This window comes from Natator depressus, chromosome 10, assembly GCF_965152275.1.
Source record: "Natator depressus isolate rNatDep1 chromosome 10, rNatDep2.hap1, whole genome shotgun sequence".
NCBI lineage: Eukaryota > Metazoa > Chordata > Testudines > Cheloniidae > Natator > Natator depressus.
Genome location: NC_134243.1, coordinates 79,534,831 through 79,561,144, shown reverse-complemented (window position 1 = coordinate 79,561,144; position 26,314 = coordinate 79,534,831). Strand labels below are relative to the sequence as shown.

The following is a 26,314-nucleotide window of genomic DNA, read 5'->3' as shown; positions in this document are numbered from 1 at the left end:
TATTTGTCCATGTAGTCATGCAATTGAAAGCTAGATGAGCTAAAAAGCTCCATGCAGGTTTCATAAGGCAGTTCTCACTTAACTACCGTTTACCATACAATTGAAACACTCTTATGACCCAAGGGAAGACAAAAACACTAAACAATTCTGCCATTCTTGATATCTTGAGGTAGCATTTCTGAGCCACTTTCAGACTTGGAGAGAATGTGGCCTGCCACAAGACAAGTGGTGCATCACTCATGATTACCTGTGATGGACATCTTGCAGTTGGATACCTAAAGCAGAGGTGTTTCTCCTCAACCATAATGGATATTACAGAGGCAGAAAGTTAGCTAACGAGAAAAATCTACTCTAATAAATGATTGGGGGGCTGGGGCACATGACTTACGAGGAGAGGCTGAGGGAACTGGGCTTACTTAGTCTGAGGAAGAGAAGAGTGAGGGGGGGATTTGATAGCAACCTTCAACTACTTGAGGGGGGGGTCCAAAGAGGATGGAGCTTGGCTGTTCTCAGTGGTGGCAGATGACAGAATAAGGAGCAATGGTCTCAAGTTGCAGTTGGTGAGGTCTGGGTTGGATATTAGGAAAAACTATTTCACTAGGAGGGTGGTGAAGCACTGGAATGGGTTACCTAGGGAGGTGGTGGAATCTCCTTCCTTAGAGGTTTTTAAGACCCAGCTTGACAAAGCCCTGGCTGGGATGATTTAGTTGGGGTTCATCCTGCTTTGAGCAGGGGGTTGGACTAGATGACCTCCTGAGGTCTCTTCCAACCCTAATCTTCTATGATTCTATAATAAATGCAAACTAACAAAGGAAATGAGAACATCTTAAATAAGAATAATAGTATATTTAAATAGAATAAATAAATAAAGTATAGCTATTTAAATAGAATAATTTAACAATACCCTCGGAAGCAGTGTCTGTTAGAGTTATTTTAAGATCTACAGACTAGTAACTCAGCAACACAAGAGGCACTCCTTTAACCATCAGGATACAAGAACCGAGACTCAGAGACTATGAATCCATGTATACATCTTACGACTTTCATTTTCTAGGTCTATCTCTTAATACTACTTTATAACTGTTGCAGGTCCTCAGTGCAATGGCCAGAGCAGTAGTGTCCTTAGTGGGGAACATCTAGGGTGCACCTTGTCCATCTAAATCAAGGTAAAAAGTGTTACCCTGCATCCAGACTGGGAAAAAGGCTGAGGTTAGCTACATATTAGGTACCTTTGCCTATTTTTTTCTGGTCTAGATACCCTTCTATTTAGCAGTTGAAGAGGAGTTTGGGCACTTTCATTAAACATTCCAGATCTACATGCTAGATGTAAAATTAGGTTTCAGAGTAGCAGCCGTGTTAGTCTGTATTCGCAAAAAGAAAAGGAGTACTTGTGGCACCTTAGAGACTAACCAATTTATTTGAGCATAAGCTTTCGTGAGCTACAGCTCACTTCATAGGATGCATTCAGTGGAAAATACAGTGGGGAGATTTATATACACAGAGAACAAGAAACAATGGGTGTTACCATACACACTGTAACCAGAGTGATCACTTAAGGTGAGCTATTACCAGCAGGAGGACGGAGGGGAGGGGGAAAAAAGCCTTTTGTAGTGATAATCAAGGTGGGCCATTTCCAGCAGTTGACAAGAACGTCTGAGGAACAGTTGGGGGGTGGGGTGGGGGGATAAACATGGGGAAATAGTTTTACTTTGTGTAATGATCCATTCACTCCCAGTCTTTATTCAAGCCTAAGTTAATTGTATCCAGTTTGCAAATTAATTCCAATTCAGCAGTCTCTCCTTGGAGTCTGTTTTTGAAGTTTTTTTTGTTGAAGAATTGCCACTTTTAGGTCTGTAATCGAGTGACCAAAGAGATTGAAGTATTCTCCGACTGGTTTTTGAATGTTATAATTCTTGACGTCTGATGTGTGTCCATTTATTCTTTTACGTAGAGACTGTCCAGTTTGACCAATGTACATGGCAGAGGGGCATTGCTGGCACATGATGGCATATATCACACTGGAAGATTTGCAGGCGAACGAGCCTCTGATAGTGTGGCTGATGTGATTAGTCCCTATGATGGTGTCCCCTGAATAGATATGTGGACACAGTTGGCAACGGACTTTGTTGCAAGGATAGGTTCCTGGGTTAGTGGTTCTGTTGTGTGATATGTGGTTGCTGGTGAGTATTTGCTTCAGGTTGGGGGGCTGTCTGTAAGCAAGGACTGGCCTGTCTCCCGAGGTCTCTCAGAGTGATGGGTCGTCCTTCAGGATAGGTTGTAGATCCTTGATGATGCGTTGGAGAGGTTTTAGTTGGGGGCTGAAGGTGATGGCTAGTGGCGTTCTGTTATTTTCTTTGTTGGGCCTGTCTTGTAGTAGGTGACTTCTGGGCACTGCATTAAACTACTGGCGTATCTTTCTTAGAATCATTGAGCTTCGACAGTGCAAAAACTGTGGTCATGAGAGTTCAAAATTCACGGAATTATGCTATATACTGCACAGTATATGCAAATTTTTGAGTTTTCTAATACATAACATAGATGGTGAGTTTTTAAAGACATGGCATGGTTCATATCTGTCCATAAATCAAACTTCTTCAAACAATCCATGTCTGTGTTATGTATATAATTATTAATTATATACACATATCCTGTATTTTTGTATTTTATACATATGTTTCAATTGAATGACCAATTTTCAAGTACTGATTTATTTTGAGAGAGAGAGATTGATTTTGTGCCAGTAACCAAGAAGAGAAGCTTCAGTATCAAAATAGGAGTACAAAACAAACCTGTGTGTGTCGGTGTGTGTGTCTGTGTGTGCGAATGCATGCAGACGCATGTGCATGTGTGTGTTGTAAATTCCTTGGAGCAGAGTCCATGTTTTCTATCATGTATGTGAAGCAGGTGCACAAAATAGTTACATCTGCCCATCTACTTCCACGTTTCCAGCTGTCATGTAACACTGCTTTGTTTTGCAGTCATATTTTCGCACCAAAGCGTCTGTTCTTGAACACTGGTACAAAACACAAGCAATTTTATATTATCTTTTGGAGACTAAGGTATAAATTTGATGACTGGCAAAAACTTACTGAAGAAGCAAAGCAATTTTAATACATGATATCCCATCAAATATTTTATAGTTTGACTCTTCTCATTTTCAATTAACAGATGGACGCATCACATTCATCCATAAACAATAAGAAAAAAGCAATTTCTTTAACGTACACATGGGAAGGAGAACTGTAATCTGGATTTGTTCATTAAACGAATAATACAATTTAATTATCAGAGCTATTTAAAGCCACTCTAAGAATAAGCGCTGAGTTAGAGAAGTGGAGTCATTTGAAGGTTTTTTTTGTAATCACAGTATTTCTGTTTTTTTAGAGATTGGAGCTGTAGCAATCAGCAGGCCTGGGTATCAAAAGTGATACATTTGACGTGTTTTACATTTTCCCCACACCTAATATTCTGATCACACAGTGTGGTTTAAGGCTTGTTAGGATGGTGACATGATTGTTTCAGAGGCTGAATAATGTGCACCTCTTGGCTAGAAAAACACTTAGCAAATAAATGGACTCCCTGCTTGTTATCTGCTAACAAGTACATAAGAAAAAAAAATATATAAAAGCAATTAAAGGTCACAGATTTCTCCTCCTCCCTCCTGTCTTCTGGAGTTTGAAAGGACAAATCCCAGGCATTTTGGACTACAGTATTGTTTGCAGATTGTTCTTTACCAAATGTAGGATCTATTTTTCTCATTTATTTTTAGATACAAGAGCCATGGTTTTTTTTTGCCAAAACTACATTTTAAACACTAGACAATGACTCCACTTAATTTTACATTCTCATCTGAAGTATTGAAGTTTTCATACTCCACAAAATGGGTACATGAAACCATTCGTATGAACCTTGGCAAAGACAAACGTGTGGTAGCTTTTGCTGTATTCTCTCAATATTATTTATGCCACCACTTTATTCATTTAATTTTAAACCAAGTGTTTCCAATGGGACTAGTGTCACTTGCCACTTAACAGGTATGGTAAAATGGTAGAATCCAATCTGTCAAACCTATGACAGAAGTCCCCAGAAAGAGATTGTAAAAGTTTGTTAATCTGATTTAATAGGAATGGAAATATATTATTCTGTAGACAGAACATACAAGTAATCTCATCATGGCACGCAAAATTTCTTGGTTAAGTAATAGATGAAACGTACTGATTAAATGGATAAACATTGCATGGAAATGACAAACACTAAAAACATGCAAGTTAATAGTCTAATGGTATAATACTTTCTGTGTTGTCTAGTGATTTCCTGTATGACAAAAACAATGTATGTCATTGCGGTTAACTAAGGTGGGGGCTCCAACTTTGCACTTTCACCCGAACACATTTTGCAAACATTTTCAAATTGAACTATGAATAGATCTGATAGAAAGTGTTTTAGGCAAGCAAAGCACTTAAGCACACGTTTAGATTCACTGAAGTCAATGAGACTTAAGTACATGCTTAAATGTTTGCTAAAGTGAAGCCTCAGAACAGTGGTTTTCAAACTGTGAGCAACAATGGACCATGGGTGATCCGCCAAGCACGTGCTGGCTACTCCTGGAGAGCTAGAGTTTATATTGTATTGGCTCTCCTCTTTGTTCCAAGCTGTTACATTGCATTTGAGACAACTATAAATACATTAAAGAAATACTTTCCCAATATTACTTTTCCTTATCAGCAATTACTGTAGCTGTTACAGAGATGCTGTGTGATCACAAGTAGGAGGGGAGTTAGTCTGTGTGATGGTGAATGGGAGCAGTTTCCATGGGACATACTCTATTAAGATGCAGATAGGAAGAAATCAGAGAAAACCCCTGATCTAAAAATACATCCTTCATCATACAGAACAAAGCAGCATACGCAGACTTCTTTTGAAATGTTATTTCTGCATAAATTTACTTACCGCCATATAAGCATTTGTTCCAACATACGTCTTGGCTATAGAATTCACCAGCTATCAGACAAAACAGTCTGTTAGAACAATATAAAGATAATGTGGAAATAAAATGGGCAATTATTCCTCATTTAACCTACAATAATCATTTCTATAAATCAACTAAAAATTATGTAAAAGGGAACAAATTTATCTACAAAGGCATTAAAAATGATTAAATCTGTCTTTTCTTTTGAATGTGAGTTCCAATTTAAAACAAGCACTGCATTACAGTTTATAGCAGATAACCTTAAACAATTCCGTTAAACAGGATGCTTATAGCTTTAGTACCCCCAAAGTAGTCTGATATAAAAAGTCAATTTGAAGTAGGATTGAACACACTCATTTTTCAGTCAGCTGGCTCAAGATGTGAATAAAGCCACATTCATTACTCGAACGCAATGAGCACTAAATACGCTGGAGGGACAACAGACTTTGACCACTTATAATACAATGCTGACCTTCTCTTTGGTCCTCATGTTTGGCTGAGAGAAAAGGTGGCTGCAATTCAAATCAACATCACAGCAAGCTCATGGGTCACTATCACTGAGGTTCTCCAGGGAGGCCCAAAATGGAAATTAATTAAAATTTGTGCTGCACATTGTAAAGGCCCAACACTATTGTTGCTACCAATATTAATTTTTATTGTGGGCCAGTTGGGCTCCCCAGACACATCTCCCACTCTGCCCTCTCTTTTGTCTGGCCAAAACGCTTTCATATCGAAGCTGCATATCAATGAAGTTTGCTATTCGTAAGTAGTAATTACAATATCAGCAGTTTTTACTGTCATTAAACAATGAACAATCATATTCTGATGAAGGAAAGTCGCTTGGAGATTACAAATGAACAACACTCTCCCAGCAGAGGAGAGTTTGCTGCGGGCCTGTTTGTCTTGTAGCCAGGTGATTTCTATTTTAGAAAAAAGAGCAGGCAAATAGCTAAGGGAGGGGATACCTGTGTGCTAACCCCAAAGTCGCACAGCTTCACCTGTCCTCGTGTGTTCACCAGCATATTAGAGGGTTTCACATCTGTTAAAGAGGGACAAAAGAGGGCTTTCAAACAAATTATTCTGGGTATGCAATTTTTATATAAAGACATATATGCATCCAGTCATGACAGGTTTTTAATAGCAAATATTTCAAACAGACATTTTAAATTCAATCTCTTTGATCTGTAACACTCTCTAGCATTGCACTACTTCCTCACCGAGGTTGGATTCCAATAATTTAAACGTACATTCTATTCTAACCCTCTTATAAACCTTATATTGATCTTCTTGTAATCATCTCTGTTCAACTGCTTGGATTTCAAGTAGTGGTAACAAGATTTTTTAAAAAAATATTACACACACACATATTATACACCCCCCACACATAACATGGGCATACTCATACACACTGACATAAATATATACACATCAAATACACTCGCAGAATCTAGCCCCGATTCTGCAGCCAGATCCAAACAAGGTGGACCTATGTGCCTACACAGAGCCCTACTGAAGTCAACGTGGCTCTACCTGCATGGATCCTATTACACTCCTCCCATGATCTCAGTGCTGTCACATAAATGAACCGCCACAATCCTATCAAAATGGACTGCTAATCCCACTCTAACAAATAAATACACCAATGATCATCATAAAATAAGACCCCCTCAGTGCAGAGATTATAATGTTGACACTCTGTGACATGAAATAGAAGCAGGTAAGATTATGTTGCATACTGTATATTCTATCTGTAGATAGACTTCTAATTGTTTCCTGTAACTGATCAAATGTAGTGCAGATCTTTCCCTTCCAGGGACGCTGGCCAGAATACATGATAAAGAGCTTGATGCAGCTCTGACCAACAATTTGCAGAGATTAGAGTATGGTGGATGGGTCTAATGACTGCTTTCTCATGGCATTATGAATTGAAAGTAATAGCTTGTGTCTTTGCCTTCTTTAAAAGTGAACAGTAGTTGGGTGCAGATGGATGAAAACCAACTACGAGAGAACCTAATTTTGTTTATCATTAACTTTGGCTTTGTTTGGCAGATGTTTTCTGGGTATCACAGGAGCTTGCTTAATTTGTCTTTGTAATGTAAAGTATAGAACTTCAATTAACAAGCTGATTAAATGCTCTGATGTCTGGGGCAAAAAGAAAGCTCATTTTCTTAAAAGGGTGGGTGCCTTCAATAATTTGGTCATGTCCTCCGTGTTCCAAGATCATAGTAATACAATGAGTGTATTTGTAATCTCTCCTCCTGATACCCAAAACACAAAATCACCATCATGTATCTCCATCACGTCACAGCTTCAAGGACACAGAGCCTATTTCACATAACCCTTATTTCCACTGTATAGATTCAGTTTGCCTGTAACACTCTTAATGATTTCTCACCAACCTCACCAGTAGGTGAGACAAAAGACTGATTTAAAACTATCCATGCAGTCAGAAGAACCTCAGTGCTCTTTCAACCAACATTTTAAAATACATTATTTTCTAATACAAATTTTGGGAAGACTCAAGTATTGTCTGTTTGTAGCAATCTATTAAACTGTAAACAACTCTCTACTGCTGGGTGACCATTCTCAATTTAAGTGGACCTGGAGTGTCACCAGCATGTCTCCATTATGAATGTCTAAGAAGAAGAGTACAGCAGCCATAGGCTGCACAATAATCCTATTCATTATGTTTAATTGTCTTCTGAAAATGTGTCAGCAGATACATCTACCTAGTTATTACGTCTGCATTGCATTCTAAGGAGCTAAACAGCAGGTACAATTAAATATGCAAAATATGCTGACATTTTGCATTACAAATTAATCTGTTTACAGCAGGAATGCATTTAAAGGAAAATTGCAGTGAAACATGAAGTCCCTACATCTAATTGCAGAGTAAAGCCAATGGCTCCAAAACAGTTGTAGATATTTTAAAAAGGATAATTAACAATAAAACAAGCACAGTAACTATCTTGACAAGGTCAGACTGAATTCTTGGGAGAGGTCCCTAGTTCAGAGTCTGTGAGCAATATGGTGTAGGATGATTGTAACTGGCCAGCCAGCCACCTGCTACTGATGCACCTTAAGTTCACAATACGCCTTTCCCCACTTTCCTCATATCTGACACCTGCACAATACAACCTGAGAGAAGGGACACAGAGCAGCAGCTGGGAGGATGTGTGAGATATCCTAGAGTCATGCTAGGGAAAGTGTGGTCCACATGATTACGTGAGGATCCAAGAGTTCTGGAGGCTCTCAGGCCATTAGAGTCTCAATCTAACCGCATATTTTTACCAAACGCAGTACAAAGATTGGATTTGTAATAAAACAGTGGTTTAACAATGGCAACATTCATGTATTTTATACACAGAGAGCCAAACCCTCAGTCCCTCCAGTATCAATGGCAAAGTTCCCATTGATTTCAACAGGACTAGGCTTTGCCTCTTAGACTGAACTTCAGCTTAGTCAGGAGAAGGAAGTCAGCAGCCCTCCCCACCCTTGCTGCATTCACAGCATCTAGTTATTTTGCAAGGCACCTAAAAACACTGCCCTTCTCTGCTCTGAATTATGGGAACCTCTTCCAGGCATTAGGTTTATACTTGGGAAGGAGGAGGAACACAGCAGCTCTCTCTGAGAAACACCTGTCCCACAGTGTGAGGGAGATACTAGGTTTAAGCTACATTCTTCTTCAATAACATTTTTACTAAGGGCTTGACTGTAGATGTGCCATGGTCCAAGAATAAGGGACAATGCATTGTTACACTGCCCCAGGAGCAGATCAGGGGGGAGACTGTGACTCAGAGTCATATTCTCCCTCCCAGTTCCCCTGACTACTCCCTCTCCAGAGCAAATTGTGCTGGGTCTGTAACCAGCGCAACACACGTTGTCCAGTGCAGCAATGCTGGCCAGCCCATTTGGGAGCCAGAGCCAAGGTTCCACCCCGTCCACACCGTGTTTCATTCATCTGCGTGAGTGGAGGATGTAGGGTTCTGCACAGTCCATTTCCCCCTTCCATGCTGCTACCTGTGATGTGGCCCCACAGAATGTTAAATATTAACAGCTGTAATTAAGCACTTGACCCTGAAGTCTTTCTGCTGGTAAAACTCAAAAAATCAGGGATGTGTCTGTCTCGGCACTGAACAATCATGCCCTAAGTAGGTTAAAGACTGTTGTAGTCAAACTAGACAACTATTTCCCTTCAAAGTGGTTATTTTAAGACTACAATAAATGGAATATTTAGACAAATAATTGCCATAAAGCTCACTGGCCCAGAGATCTCCCAGGAACAAAAAGGGATAATCATGGGAGAGAATTTCATTTAATGAGGTATCACATATTCGAAATGGGAGAGGGGGCAACTCACACAATCAGTAAATTATTCTTTTTATTTTTTAAACCACTTCAGTTCATAGGTTAAAATTTGTTTTTAGAAAAACAAATGTGCATAAATAATGTTATCCTGCACCATCTGCTTGTCATTAATATTACGGTTTAGAAGTGGAAGAATTTAAACAATAGCCAAAAGGGGTCCTAAGAACATAAGAACAGCCACACTGGGTCAGACCAATGGACCATCATCTAGCCTAGATCCTGTCTTCCTACAGTGGCCAATGCCAGGTGCCCCAGAGGGAATGAACAGAACAGGTAATCATCAAGTTGTCCATCCCGTCACCCATTCCCAGCTGCTGGCTAACAGATGCAAGGGACGCCATTGATGGGCCTATCCTCCATGAACTTATCTAGTTCTTTTTTGAAAACCTGTTATAGTCCCATCTCTAGTGCTTGCTTAATACATATGATTTGTACGAAGCATCATTATGGAGGATGAAGACGTTCTATTTATGCTGCAGCTACCTAAGCTGTTTCACCTTCTGTAGACAAATGGGACACACGTGCTCTTACTTACCAGTTAACAGAACTGTCAGAGGGTCAGGAATCTGAATACTGAACATTTAGTCATCTTATTCAAAAGTAAATTGGTATTAAATCAAAGGTAGATTAATTATTTTGAATAAAATGGATCTGTAAAAAATAGTATCTTGTCTTTTATTGCCTTTGACAAATACAATACTCTAAAGGTCAAGGAAGATGAGCAGTGCAAAAACACTTTTTAGCTATGGACAGCTCTGAGTACATTACTTATAACAACAATGAAGCAGATGAAACAAAAATATTCTTTCTGCGCTGACCTTAGCCTACTTCATTCAGAGACCATGTTTTTTTCCTAAACTTGAGTGGCATGTGAGTGTGCATATTGATACTTGATATATCTGTTAGGCATCAGTGTACATGGTGAAAGAGCCATTTAATTGATCTAAGCTAGCAAAAGAAAAAACCGCACATGATCCAACATGCACATGATCCTAAACTGGGTAGTAGCCTCTATTCTACAAGTCTTGCTGGTTTCTTTGGCAATGTCGAGCCAAAATTCATGTAACTGCTGGACGATGTAGTCTGTCATTATGCATAGTGTTAGTGCTATGCACTAGTGACAGGGACTGGAGACCAGCATTTAGGGTTTGGTGTTATTCAGTTTCCAAATGTAGGTAAGGAACTAAACACATTTTTATTTTAATATTTGTTATGAATAACTGTACATATTGCCTGGAAAGGGTGAGCTCTGGAGTCAGGATACACCTTGCTTGCCCCTGGAGACTTGGTACGCACGCACACACAGTCACTAGGCTCATATACCCAGAAAGTGGAAGGTTGAGTTCAGATCTAAACTTGTAAAGTTAGATTTTACTGCCCAATTTATTTACACGTGCTATTTGCTAAAATGTTGCACCATTAGATGTATCTACTGGTAAACTGAGGCACAAGCAAGTTAAGAAACTTGTGCACACTCATTCTGAGTCAGTAGGAGAATCAGAAACAAAAACCAGGAATCTTAATTACTAGTCTCCTCTTTTTACCATTGCAGTATCCTGGGTAAGACTTTCAAATGGACTTAAGTCCCATTTTCAAAAGGTGCTAAGTCACTTAGGCACCGCTGAAAATTTTATCTAATGTATCCAGATTAAGGATTTGGAATGAGTGCTCAAATTGGAAGGTCTTGCTCACCTTCTAGATAACATTATAATACTACAGTAGAAGGGATATAGCAATCAGACATGTATGTTGTCTGTACAGATAAAAACACATGCATGAAATATATATACTCAAAAACATACTCTTGTAATATTTTATTGTGTGCACTTCTCCTTAATGAGCATGCTTTATCAGAGAAAAAAGAAATACCATTTGGATATAATGTATATGCACTATACTTTACTCTTGAACTTAATGGACTTGGCTTCCTCTTTCTGCAGACTTTGACTTTGTGCAAAATTAGACCAGTTTGATTGCTAATTCTGTGTTAAAGCTAAGTTCATTTCTCATTACCCTTCCATTTCTATTCTTTATCCTGAGGGGAAGAGAGAGCAGTTATCATTGGGCCATTCTCACATCTTCCAAAGCAGTGGTATAGGTGTTAATCTTTTGTTTACGTTTGATGTGGGTAAGGACGACTATGACTACAGCTTTAGGTTTATTAATATGCAGAACTACCACCTCATTAATCACAAGGTATGTTTTGAAGTTAAGCTGCAATATTTGTTGAAATGTCTGATCTGGAATAAAAGACTTTCTCCTTATTTGTTTCCTTTGCTTTTATCCACCCTCTAGTCAGAAACTGCCATGTTTGCTGCACTGTATTATACAACTTTTTCATGAGGACCACTTCTCCACCTTGATTATCACCACTGTGGAATTTTTTGACTCCTTCATCCATAAGAGCTTTCTATGCAGTACATTTTACACATGATAGCAAAGAAGTCAAGGTTACATTTTCTTCCATTTGCCTAATGCATTAAATCCTATATATAGCTACACATGACCAGTGAAAAATAAATATGCATTCTGATTTGCACTTCATTACTCTGTAAGCATCTGCACAGACATAGGATGTGGGCGCATGCACTCCCACATGCACATACGTGTTTATTTAAAACCAAAGTCCCTTGAGGGAACACTGCTGGACACTGTGATGTTACTTAGCCTCCCAAGTGATGTTTTATAGCTTAGTTTTCAGTTTGAGCAAACTAGGAACAGGTGTAGCACAGAAAAAACAAACTGAGAAGTTAGGATTGCAAATCTGATTAACAATAACAAGAGCTGAAAATTCACAAATTCTAAGAACCGGGCTGGAATTTTATTATTATTTCTATTGCACCTCGAAGCCAGGGTTCCATTTGCTAAGCATATACAAACATATCAACAAAGAGATGGGCCCTGCCCAAAAGAGTTTACAATGTGAATTCAAAGTTCCTGTTTAAAGCAGAAACTCTGAATTTAGACTACTCATTTCTCCCCAAGTTGATACTTTCTCTTATCCGCCTTTTAATCACAAATAATGTCTGCTACTGTATCCTCCAACTGTGCACCAGGACCGAGTGAGCAGATGGGTTAAATTAAGCAGTACTGTTAGCAACATTAAGATCTGTAGCTGTTACTTTCAGACACTTTGGTACCATTATAAATGCAGAGTTTTCTTCTTGTTTGCCAAAATACTTACTTAACCCTTTCCTTGTTCTCTAACAGGTATATCCTCAGCATCTGCCATAGTTGGCAAGTGATTCTCTGTTTTTGAAAGAGCTGGTACATATGGATCAATTTAGCCATATCATCTATATTACTAAGAAAATCTAAAAGTCACAAATAGGTGAAAATTTAAGAGAAGCAAAAATTTACTTGAGGAATAAGGATAGGGCTTTATACTGAGAATGGTTTCAACTTTGCTTACATAGATTTTAAAAGTTACACTTCTTTGTCCTTTAAAATAGTAGTGTAGGGGTAATCAGCCAAACATTTATGTGCCTAAAGATGCAGGTGAGTACCTAGTCAGATGATCAAAAGTGCCTAATTAGGTTAGGTATCTAACTCCTATTGAATTCAATGGGAGTTAAGTGCCTAACTTGCTTAGGCACGTCTGAAAATCCCACTAGGCACCTATCTGCATCTTTAGGCACCTAAATACTTTGGAAAATCTGGTTCGGTCTGTCTACCTTTTTGTTTGGGTGGGGGAGAAACAGAGAGAAGAGGCAGGCAATAAAAATCCACCACCAGAGAATGTGAAAGGCTATTGAGTAAAATTAATCCCTGGCATAACTCCACTGATGTCAGCAGCATCACAGGGCTTAGTGTGGCCCACTGTCTTTGTAAAAAGCTGCACTGAACCAGAAAGTATGATATTCACTTAGAAAACAAAAGAACAAATCTGTCACTCACCTCTGTGTAAAATCTTTAAACTCCATAAATAGGTAAGGCCTTTAACAACCTGCATACAAGAGAAACAATACACAATAAAAATTTCTAATGGGGAACTATACGCATTTCACTTGGATTTTATTCTTAACGATTTGGGTTGCCAGTGCAAGAAGCAAGATTGAAAAATAGGTCTATTCCAGTTTACCCCATGTTTTTATTGTTGTTTTAGCTGCGTTGTCCAGTAGTCACCCTGAATATCAAGTCCAACTTTATCTCTTGGTTTATTAAGAATACTTTCATTAATTCCTGCGTGTTATTAATTTCACATGAAGAAGTTCATTACAGTTTTAGCTGAAATAAATATGGGGTAATGTCTAAAATAGACAGCTTAGTCTTCAGAGAATACATTTAGGGGCCAAATTTGGTCCAAATAGCAAATGTAGATCTTTCCCCAATCTTGTAAATCAAGTTCTGTTTGTTTGTTTGTTTGTTTTAAAGTAAGAGGATGGAAATTTTCCTCAGACAACTATTCTAAGCAGAGGACTGAGTGCATGCCCTGACTGTGGATTTAACCCACTTGCAATTGTATTCCTTTTGGGCCATTTATCTCTTTCCGTTAAAGTAACATGCAGCATTTTTTTACTGTAAAAGGCCATTTTTAGGCTTATGCATTTCCAAAGTTGCTCCAGCTATTTTAAGGAGAGATATCAATGGTTCAAACTATTAACAATACATCATCAACAAATAAGCTTATTTTCTGTTCATTTGTCTCCACTCCTACAGCTTGGCATTGGTTAAAGCTTATTGAGCAAAAACCTATATGTAAATGGCATAAAAATGGTGGTAGAAGACATAGCCTTGCTTTGTCTTCCTTTTTAAATTAAAGTTGTTGGCACATGACATTAACATTCTACAACATTGAGGGTCTATAATATAAACTTCATGTCAGTTTTAGAAATTAGAATCAAATCCTCTCGAGACGAAAACCTGCTGTGGAAGACCCTGTGCAAGGGCTCAGTCTTGCAAGGTGGTGAGTAGAGCGGAGTCTGATTTGAACCCAAACACGTTTTTTCAATATTTTTGTCAAATCAGAAAACTCAAAAAATAAAAAACCCTGAGCCAACTCAAGACCTTTTGGCTGACTTGACGCAACTCCCTCACCCCCACCCCGCTTTTCAATTCAGCTTTACTCAAACATTTTCTGAGATATGACATGAGTTTCAATCAACGTTCCATAGGGCATTGTACATACACCAAGTCTACATTCCTCAAACTGACACCTCACGATGCTTCCATACATGGAATATTTACATATGTTTATTTCAAATCTAGCAGCAAGATAACCATTAGTTCTGACATGCACGAAGCATTACCATTTATTTTCCATCCTATTTCTTTCTTTCCTAGGATTACATTCAGAATAGTCTATGACTATACAGACTGTTCAATCAACGGCACAGGAACGCAATCCCGTACTACAGGTTACCTAGAAATAGGGTCTTCTCCCTAGATTTTGTAAAGCTATCCCAATAAATAACAAAGTAATTAAAACCCCCCAAATAATGTAACTTCTTGCCTTCTGCCACCACCAAGGTTTTTTCCTGATCTGCTTTTTCCAGCAGCCCGAGATCTATAAGATCATCTAATAAATCTGATTCTAGTTTTGCACACTTTTCTTCTCCAGAACATTTCTGCTGTGTCAGCCAATTATTTTTATTGCAAAATTTTTCCTACAAAATTTGTTGTCGACAATGACATTCCACTCATTTTCCTGACTGAGGTAGGTCTTTTTGTCCAGTACATTCCTGAACAACAGGCCATTTTAGATGGATTGGAAAGTGACAGGAGCTCCTCATGCAGAACAATGAAAATTCTTTTTGGCCATTAAGGAGGCTGAAATAAAATTAAATTGTTTCTATTAAAGTGAATGACTCAAACTTTACAAAAGTCAAAATTGTTACATGGCATGTAAAGGCATAAGATTATATTAATTTTCAGTCTTCCTATTGGATTAGAAGATCGTTCTGAAATCTCATTCATTCAGTAAGCAAAATAATGTAAGTGGAACCTGAACCTCTTTTGTATACTGAGTAATGATTTTGGATCCCTACTAAATTGCTCTAGTCTAGATGGCACCTTCAGAGTGCTAAACTTGCATCCCTAGTTCCAAGTGCCTCATGGCCTCAGATGGTAATTACCATCACAAAGAGCCTTAATCATAGTCCATATATCCCCCTCAGTGTGGCCTTGTTCACTTTAGCCTTTCAAAAAGCAAAACAGTAGAATTCTATTTACACATTGTCTCAAAAATTGCTAGAATTATAGCAATACTAAAAAAAATAAGGAGTGGCATTTCAGTCATTCTCTCACTTTCCCAACAAAAATAGTTGTGGATACAGTAAGCTATTCTCTTCATTAAACATATATTCAGACAATTTAAAATCTTGAAAAATACTTTAAACAAGTTCCATAATGAATTTTGAACATTTATCATGTACAGGAATAAAGCAAACATTTGCTAGGGAAAATAATCAACAGCTGTGAGTTATTATACATCTCTTTATTAAAGCACACACACCACATAAGTGGTTATAAAAAGCTTGCTATTAAACAAACTATCACATTCCGATTATCTGTGTAACAGAATACATGAAAATTCAAGGAGTTTTTTTATGTAAGCTATGTTTTAAAGCTACAGAATAAAGAAAATGAGCATAAATTATTGTCATTCATTGAAACTTTAAAACATACATTAAAGGAGATGCCCTTTTCCTATTAAGGATGAACATTTTGATTATTAAGCATTATTCTAAAAAGATGCCAGCACAGAGTATCTTTTGATTGAACATCTAGGAGGTATTATCGGTATTCAGTAAAGTAGGTTTTGCAACAATGACTTGACAAAGCCTTGACACAAAAAGTACTTCTGCCTGCTGTCAATCACTCACTCTCTTGACAGTTCAAGTGCACATCCATTCAGGGAGAACTTCAATCAACATTAGCACTAAAAATACACAATGGCACAATGTCACTAACTCAGAAATGGAAGTGGAGATAAATGTGTGAAGTGGCAAGCAAAGGTAGAATAGTATCAACCATAGAGATGCCTGAAAGCATACACACTGTAGTAGAAAATTGTTTAGCAAGATGGAGTAAGCCTGCCTCTTTCAGGGTTCTCATATTTTCTTTTTCCCATGGAAAAACCGCTAGCCATTCACTAAATAAAGTGAGTAATACAGTAAACAGAAAAAGGTTCCCTTCTCATCAAGGCTGCCTTGGGCAGAATGATCCAGAATTTTGTGATGGCATCAGAGACAGCTCTCTCCTCCCGAGGCTCACCTCTGGCAGCTTCCGCCATTCTCTCTCACTGCTTTCCTTCAACTAAACACCATCTGTCTTCTCTATGAGACACCTCTCTTTCATTGAGTCTTTATTCGGATTCCTCCCACTACCCTGCCCCTTCTCCACCACTCTCTCATCCTTACTGTATCTTATTTCATCCACAGTAAATAACTAAAACTGAAAAAAGTCCAGTATTTGACAAGGCAGAACTTCTTTAGGAAAGAAAAGAATGGACTTGATAATGGACTCTTGCGGGATCAACTTGAGTCAAAGGAGTCTGGTGCTCCTCACTTCTCCCTGAACAGTGTAACATGATGTTTGGATGGTTGGGCAGGAGTAACAATGAAAGGAAACTGTAGATGGTATACAGAACAGTGCCAATAATATTTTTACTTAATCTGTATATAAGTGCAAGGGTTTGGTATTTCCGAGTCTATTTCCCAATGGACAAGTGTCCACACCAGAAAGGGTACCACTGCAACTGGCCTCAACCGGTAACACTTGGCAGTCTCAGCAGACTTATTCTCTCAGCCGTAGAGATGATCATGCCAAGTCGGGGATTAGTCACATTGGAAGGAGACAGTATGTGTAAGGCTACACAGTTGCTACCCTAATGCACCTGTATTATGGATACCTACTAAGTATTTCTACTAAATACATCACTGTGATATCTGTGACCCTTACAAGAAAATAAGTTCCTATCCCTTCCCTTCTTACTCTGGCTAGCACCTTTGACCCTGTGGAGCACGAGTGCCATGGAAGGTCCTGGTTGCAAAGAGACAATCCCACAAGTAGCTCAGTAGATTAAGACACGCACTTGAACGTGACTCACGTTCAATGGAGCGAGCAGAGCACAGGGGTAACATATTCTTTTCTAATGGTAAAAAGAAAAGGAGTACTTGTCGCACCTTAGAGACTAACCAGTTTATTTGAGCATAAGCTTTCATGAGCTACAGCTCACTTCATCGGATGCATACTGTGGAAAATACAGAAGATGTTTGTTTTTATACACACAAATCATGAAAAAATGGGTGTTTATCACTACAAAAGGTTTTCTCTCCCCCCACCCCACTCTCCTGCTGGTAATAGCTTATGTAAAGTGATCACTCTCCTTGCTTAGCAGACAGGCTATCGTGTCCTAGACTAGTTGGAGTTATTTCCAGGTGTATGGAGTGTCTGTCTGGAACCTTCCCTGGGCACTAAATTCACTCAACATTTTTTTAAAAGAATAAATGCATGTCCCATCATGGCAGAACTGGTATAGCAAAACCCAAGACTCAGGGCTTGTCTATGCTTAAAATGCTACAGCGACACAGCCACACCACTGCAGCTGTGCTACTGTAGTGCTTCAGTGTAGACACGACCTATGCCGAAGGGAGGGATTTTTCCATCGGCACAGGTAATCCACCTCCCCAAGAGGCAGCAGCTACATCAATGGAAGAACTGGTCCATTGACCCAGCTCTGTCTGCTTGGAGACTTAAGTCAGCCTAACTACACCACTCATGGGTGTGTATTTTTCATACCCCTGACCGACGTAATTAAACCAATCTAATTTTCTAGGGTAGACTAGGCCTTAGCCTTGATTGATGCAGTAAAGATCTATATACTGTATTGGGTGCTCTTGGAAAGATTTCACTTAAGAAGAATCATTTACTAATTTTGAAAAAGCTTTTAATTAACTGAAGTGCACATCATGTGCATTTTTGTGCAGACTCTACAGCCTACTGAAATTGTCGGCTCTCAGGATTATAAAGGATAAATGCCCTGTGCATGTAGTGCATGGAAGATGGAAAGAAGATGTATTGATTCAAAAAAAGCTCATGCTTCTCTTAGTACAGGAGTCTTAGATTTTGTTTAAGTAAAATATATAATCTTGTGACATTTGTGTATTGTCCTGTCCCAATCTCTAGCCTTTGCTTTTCCATTTCCCTCTCATTACATGGACAGGGATGTAAATACCAAGCTAGCAATCCCTGGGACCTTTCGACAACAACAGTAAACTCTCTGGGGCAAGGATAGTGAGCCTGCGTGTGCGCGCGTGGGCATATTCAGTGACTGTACAATGGGGTCCTGGGACTCTAGGTGCTACCGTAATTCAAATAATACACAACAACAAGCACCAGGGGCACTTTCAGGAGACACGGCAGCAAAGAAGTTACTCAGCATGAAGGGGCTTTTGTTTCCCTCTCTCTGACTGTTCTCAAGCAAGTGCAGAGAACTAGCAAGGGGGCAGAGATAGCTTCCAAACTCCATCCTCACTGCAGGATGTGCCTGTCGCGGCTTATGAGTAAGGAAATGTGATCAAACTGCTTCTTTGAATCTGCCTGCTCATTTGTCCACCTTCTATCCCACTACCAGTCCATGCAGTGACCACAGTGCAGGCAGGTGTAGGATCAACACATGTCAGGTGTCAACCATCTGAGGCGAGTAGCAGGGAGTGTTTGCCAACAACAACAGATTTGGTAAGAGGTCAGGCTGAACAATGAGCAGATCTGAAGCTACTTAGACAAAATGTCATCAGAAAAGGATGTTCATTATTCTGGGCAGAGAACAGAGAGAAAGCAGAGCTGTGAATTACAATGAACAGAGACTAAATAGCTGCCTGTGTTGGATTAAAGGATTTAAATTATCATCTTGATGTATAATGAATGTGAAAACCCAGCACTTAATTAAATGGCACATGATAGAATAACTTTGTTATGCTTTAAATTGCTTAAGTTATCAAAGTATTTCTGAGATTTAGCAATTGTTTAGCAGCATCCCTCACCCCCCTGACGTTTGCCAAGATGTTGTTCAATCAGCCTCGGTTCAGGCTTTGAAAGCAGACGATAGAATAAAAAAGTGACTCCATATTTTGCAAACACCATTACCAAAATCAAGGGAACAATGCTCTTGTACTCACTATCACGATGAAGCCCTCAGACGCTGCTGAGACACGCTGATGTGCTAGAGGGGGCTCTCAGGAGCCCCTTGTCAAAATTCTGCCACCAAACTGAAGGGAGGTTGGGGCTGATATCCCTGCCTAGGACAGGGTTCAGTTCCCCACTCCCTTGGGATTAGAGCTAAATCACCCCTCCTAGAGATGACTTGTGTGAAGGATCACAGAAATGGGTTGGGAATGCAACATGCTCCATAGGCATGTTTTTACCGGACTTTCTCTTCCAGGCGAGCAACTACAGTCTCCTGCTTGCTGCTTTAGGAAACAGATCAACAGTGGGGAAAAACTGTACTGTACAAGCGGTTAAACATACGATGCCACTGCACCTTGAGAACAGGTGTATGCAGCAGAACACAGCAAGCCTTTGTTCGTTCCCATCAGGTTTAGTCACAACTTCCTGGCCCGAGGAGCAGATCTAAATGATTCACCTGCCTTTGTGCATAGAGAGGACCAGAAGAGCTGAAACACACAAGTCAGTCAGCAGCAGTTCAGCAGATGCACAAGACCAGCCACCATAATACGTCACTACGGTCCCATTGTCACGTGGTCTTACTGCTGCTTATCAAGGCCGTAACAGTGCACAGAAAGGATAGGAACAACGACAATGGCCCAATGAGAGGACACCTGATACAATCAAATCTAAGACTGGATACGCACATGACACAACCATCAAAGACAAAAATACTTACAGCTACTGCTATTCTTCCTAGTACATGCTCTGGAATTTTTCTGTAAACATCCAAAGAACCACCTGTAGGGACAGACAGACAAAGTGTGATTAGTTAATATAAAATCAAGTACTACCCTAGATTTAAAGGTTTTCTAGCCCTTTGGTTACTAATAAAAATGCCATAAACAACGTAACAGTAATAGTGTCAGAAGTAACTGACCTTAAATAACATTCATTCTCTGAACAACCATAGGAGACAGAGCTCTCAACATCTCTTTTCTTCCCACGTTTGCAAAGATATTACTAACGTCTTTTCAGAATACATCCATATCACAGGACAGAAAGCAAAAAATAGACTTTATTCTAGAGAACTGAACAAGGTTTGGTGCACCTTAATTTACTTCTTAGTAATCTAAAGACTTCAGAAGAATTACAACAGATTACGAAGTCAAAATCATCATTAACACCTGGTCACAAAAAGCCACGTACAACTGATGCTATCAAAAGCTATTGGTATCTAGCACAGTGGAACATGCCCCTGAAATCAATCTTCCCCTGCAGATCAAACACGTAAGGATTAACTGCGCCTCAAAGTCACAACTCTGAACTAAGGGATGTCTGGAGATGCAACAGAGAGCTTCTAGGCACACAGAGAAAGCTTCTGCTAGTATATTCCTTTATTTACTACCTGCCCACAACTTAGTATGGCCAGCCACTATATGTGGAGAAGATGGAGAACACTGGTTCCTAATGGGATGCCAGGCATCCCCAGAAGACTAGGAAGGACAGTTTCCACTTGCCTACCTTTTATTAGATTATTCTGGAAATTCATGCCCAATTAATGAAAAAACCCATTTAAAAATTATAAAGTTTGTTCAGAAAAACAAATTTAAAATTGAGGATGTAAAATAGATGAACAACATATAGGTGAGCCAGCTCTGATTTCCTGGCTTGTGAGGGCGTAAATCAAAACATAAAACAGATGCAAAGAGGGATTTTCAGATTTGCTAGGTACTGCTTCCATCAAAGACAATGTGGTTTTACCAAAGAATCCAGCTTGAGCAGAGTTAGGCCAACACTGCGAAATTTTGAAAATCCCACACTTTCACTTGTTTATGGTTGAATTAAAAATCATAAAAGACATTCTGTAATGCAGGAGTCCAGAGAATAATCACAGGATTGTTAATCCATTCTGGACTCCTGTTCCATTCTTCACCTGTTAGTCGTGTGAGTAATAGTTACTCTAAAGAGCTGCTCCGGTTTCTTCATGTTCTCCATCTTTGGAAATACAGTATTTGTGCTGGTCTTCACTAACACTGCTCTATCTCATTTCCTTAAGGAGATAAGGTGGGTGAGGTAATATCTTGAATTCCACAGAGTGTATAAGCTTGAAAGCTTGTCTCTCTCACCAACAGAAGTTGGTCCAACAAAAGATATTACCTCATCCACCTCGTCTCGCTAATATCCTGGGACCAACACGGTCATAACATTGTTTTCTTAAAATCATTTTTATTTGTGTGTTAAGTTTTGTTTTTAAATGTAGAGTGTCTATGTTCAAGGCATGAGACTGGACTTAAATTTTTAAGTGAATTTAGATGGGCTCTTACAAAGTGTGATGAAAGGTAGCACAGCCTCACATGTCTATTCAACACCATAGAAGGTCAAGTGTCAGGACAGCCAGGTGCTTGAGCTTGAGCTGAGCTGGCTTGAGCTGGAGCAGGGGAAGGAGCAGTCTGTCAGAACTATCAGATAGCAGGGAGCATCCCCAACAGTGTGTCAACATTGAGCAGACTGCAGTGGCTGCTTTCATTAGGAACCTGTATACCTGCCTTGGTTAGACCCTTGCTTGTGGATTGGCTGATATCTCACAGGTAATTATCTCAAATGACACATCAGGCTCAGAGCACTCATCACAGAAAGGGAAGGCTGCTCACAGGCTCAGGTCATTCTTATTCATGTTCATGAGTCTACTGAGCAGTGTACATTTACCGCTGCAAAAAAATGGTCTACTCTCACACATCAGCAGCCAAGTCTTTTGCTTAAAAAGTGAATAGTTTGACTATAGACAGTGCAGTGGAAGAAAGCAAAGAACACTGATCTTAGAATACCCAAACATTTTTGTTGTGCAAAGCACACAGTGGACAAAAATTGTGGTCAATGTTCAAAACTGGGAGCCTAAAGTCAGGGTTCTAAATCCACATGTAGGCACCTAAACAAACAGGGCCTGATCTTTAAAGGTGCTGAGAACTTGCAGCTTCCATTAACTTCAATGAAATTTGTGGGTATTCTGCACTTCCAAAGAGAAGACAGCGATAATAAAAACAATCCAACAATGTATTTCACCATCTTTATTTAGTAAAATAGCATTTTTATTACAGATGTAAAAGTGAAACGGCAAATAAGCCTCGTTTTATGTTCCCATTGATTTTGAAGATCAATTGGCAGGTGCCAGGATGAGCCAGGTCAAGCAGTTCAAGCTCTGCACTTCAGTATTTGTAAACCACGATTCACATAGTTTTCTTTGCTTTCAAGTCCATAAGAGGAAAACCAATACTACTGTGTGTGTGTTTTTACTCTGCATCCCCTTAATACATAAGTATCCCCAAACATACAGATGCAAAGTGTCAAGCTAACCTTAGAGCTCCATCTGTGATTAGCTATTCCACAAAAGAAGTATTTATTCACACAACCATCCATGGAATTCACTGCCATAGGACACTTTTGAGACACAGTTCAATGGGATTTTTTTAAAGAGGAGACTGGATACACACAAGTCTTTATACACAACTATTCCAAGACAGGAAGGCTTGTCAAAAATGGTTACTAGGGGTTAAAAAGTGTCTTGCTTATGGGCTATTCACTTGCAGGGGTTAGGAGGTAAATGTTTCCATCTTTACCTGCAGCCATAAGAAAGTTTTGAACAAAAGTTTTGACAAGGTCCCATTATGAGAGTTTTGTTCTTCCTTTATATTATTGTTTACAGAGCATTGCCAGAGGGAGTGTACACTGCATTAGATGGACCAGAGTTCTTTTCCAATATGATTCCAAGTAACTTTTGCATGGTCAGTAAATACCAGTGTTGTGCAACATTATGAAAGATGAACATCTTAAAGGGTTAACTGTTCTTATACAAGAATTCAGAATGGCAAACATTTACAAATAGGTACTTCTGTCACTTTTTAATTGCATTTGAATTTGCCTGCTCACTTATAGACCCTGATCTTCAGACTGTAAGTAGATGCACATTGTAGCATTTCCAAATATTTCCCTACTTGGAATGCCCACCACGTGACATGCACATTTAAATACCAATTTGTACACAAGTTTCCAGCAGCCTGTTCTCAACCCCAGAGTACATTAATGAGAACACAAATATTGAAAATCAAACCCATTGGGCAATGTTTGTACAGTACAAGAACATCAATGAACTTCACATCTGGGTTTTGTTGAATGTGTGTGTGTATATATATAAAAAACTTAGCATTTACAGAAGATCAGAGCCACAATTCATCTATGAAAATGGGTTGCTATGAACTTCAGAACAGCAAAGGGAAGCGCAAAAAGAATGATCATATCTAGACTGTAAAACAGATTATTGTAATGAGCAGAAATCTATAAAAAACTCTGAAAGACTTTATTTGCGATCCTCAATGGAAGAAAGAAAAGAAGGTAGCCAACAATGGTCGTTGACACACATCTGTTTTATGTAAACTTCCTATGAGAGCCATCTTTGCATGACTATTTATATTATAAATTACTTGCAAGACTTCTATTTCTTCATATCCAACTCAACTGCACCTTTGTAAAAAAAACCTAGCTATGCCAGAAAATGCTGGCTCATGAGAAATTCATAGAGCGTCATGGATTATTGCTTCAGCGATGTAATGACAACATAAAACTAAGACTAGAATGCTGGAAAATGTTTGAGTTTTCATGCACCAGACACTGGAAGACTGTATCTGTCATGCAAGAGAGACTCTCAGACTTGATAGACAGAGGATAGCAATGATTATAAATCGCTTTAATAAGATTACTTTGCTTGTTGAAAGTGCCTTTTATCCAAGGATCTCAAAGCACAAAATTTCAAGGTAAAAGTGCTATTAAATCTCCAGAATGACACTGGAACCAGATCACAGGGTAGGGAGTACTATAGGCCTAAAAGAGATTCAGACTGGAAAAAATAAGGGTACACTCCAAAGGAAACTGAGTGCAGCAGAGCTAAACAGCTGTGTTGGAAAATAATTCGTTATCTTGCAATTAAGAACCAATTTTCACTGAAAACACACAGGACATTGGGTTAATAGATTTCTTTAAAAGAAAATCTGTTTTGGCTATTGAAACATTAAAAGAAAAGAACAGCTGTTTTGTCAGTGAAGACAGATTGCATGGAAGAATCAAATATCAAAACACAGATTGAACTAGCACTTTTTTCTGTTCTATTTAAATTTTCAATAAAAGCAAATGAAATTACATTCATAAAAATATTGTATATAATGAAATATTTAATGTAAAGTGGTAATTCTGACATCCTTTTTAAAATGATCATATTCTCCAGTACATTGGAAGTATATATCTTTAAATGTTTTTTTACAATTAAGAGTACACAAAATAGTCAACTCACCATCCATGAATTCTGTACATAGTGAAATTCTGTTTTCTACAAAAAAAGCGCCATAAAATCCTATGATATAAGATGAGTCGCACTGTAAAAAGAAAAAAGAACCCTATTCAAAAAAGCCTCTGCATAAAGACTACAGACAAACGTAATTAAAAGTAAGTGTTATAAAAAGAATACCTTATAAAGGATTTCTAATTCCGACATAATCTGCTTTTGGAGTTCCAGTGTAATATCTAAAGGTATGAGCTAAAAATATAAACATTAGAAACATTATCTGTTCTGAAATAAAATACAAGTAAATTATATTGAATTAAAATCAACAGCATATATTGATAGTCTGTATGTGAAAGAGAACGTGGGAGCCAGAAATGGCAGAGAAAGGAAACTGGAGGCCAAAGGACAGAATTAATTACTTTTAAAAGCTAGTCACAGGTTAAACTGACTATAGAACCTACTTCGGCCACACACATTCCCTAAGGAATAGGAGGAATAATTTACCCTAACAGTATAAGGCAGCACTACCTAGCACCGTGGTTCTCAAACTTTTGTATTGGTGACCCCTTTCACACAGGAAGCCTCTGAGTGCGACCCCCTTTATAAATTAAAAACAAATTTTTTTATATTAAACACTATTATAAATACTGGAGGCAAAGCAGGGTTTGGGGGTGGAGGTTGACAGCTCGTGACCCCCATGTAATAACCTCATGACCTCTAATTTGAAAACCCTTGGACTAATACTTTGCACTTATAAAGGCATCTTTAACTCAAGGATACTACAGCACTTTTACATATATTCAACCACACCTGAAAGATGCTATCCTCATTTTACAGACAGGGAAGCTGGAGCACAGAAAGACAGCGTCAATCAAGTCTGTGGTAGGTGCATAGACAGAGCTCAGGTCAACTGATTTCCAGCCCTGGCGTGAGCACTTTTCAACTGTGGCTGGCCATGAAACACCGAGAACTCTGGACCCTGATAAACTTTGCAGAATGTAGCCAAGACACTTTACACATTCTAAGCAGTCCTGTAGCATTTAAGCAAATTCTCCAGCACAAGTCAGTGTGGATACTACTGTAGGAGTGCATCTGCCTCATGAACATGAGGCCCAAGTATTTTGAAAAAGTGGCGTATGTCAGGGGCCGTGCATGTGTCCTGTGCCTTCTTGTGCTCCAGTACAAAGGATAAGGAGCAATGACTCTCCCCCAGGTCCCTCACAATTTAAAGACCATGTTGCTGAGGACTCCAAAAAGCAGGGATGGAGGACAGGTCATGGGATCTGCACTGACTACAACATCTCAAAGAACCCATAGTTACCATTGTCTCCAAGTATGTGTCAGTATGGATTCCACTGTACAGGACTGGCAAACAGTACTCCCTCTGGACGGTGAGAATGAGGAGCGCCAGCTGCAATAGTCAGCTAGCGATTGAAGTACAGCTCTCTCGAATCTGGCATCAGTACTAACCATCACGACAAGGGTGTAAAGTTTAACAATATCAATGGCTTGCTCCATATTGCTGCTTTGCAAATCTC

The 26,314-nt window shown here is 39.0% G+C and overlaps 1 protein-coding gene across 3 annotated transcripts in view; it reads right to left on the bottom strand.

Annotated features, from left to right (window-relative positions):
• MAP2K5 (mitogen-activated protein kinase kinase 5) overlaps positions 1 to 26,314 on the bottom strand; it is a 194,704-nt gene that overhangs the window by 95,839 nt on the left and 72,551 nt on the right. For all 3 annotated transcript variants that reach the window (XM_074966611.1, XM_074966609.1, XM_074966610.1), the window contains exons 10-15: positions 24,960 to 25,028; positions 24,786 to 24,867; positions 20,184 to 20,245; positions 13,235 to 13,283; positions 5,935 to 6,008; positions 4,951 to 5,001 (exon numbers count right to left, since the gene is read on the bottom strand). In XM_074966611.1, coding sequence (XP_074822712.1) covers positions 4,951 to 5,001; positions 5,935 to 6,008; positions 13,235 to 13,283; positions 20,184 to 20,245; positions 24,786 to 24,867; positions 24,960 to 25,028 — 387 coding nt within the window. The remainder of the gene's footprint in view (positions 1 to 4,950; positions 5,002 to 5,934; positions 6,009 to 13,234; positions 13,284 to 20,183; positions 20,246 to 24,785; positions 24,868 to 24,959; positions 25,029 to 26,314) is intronic.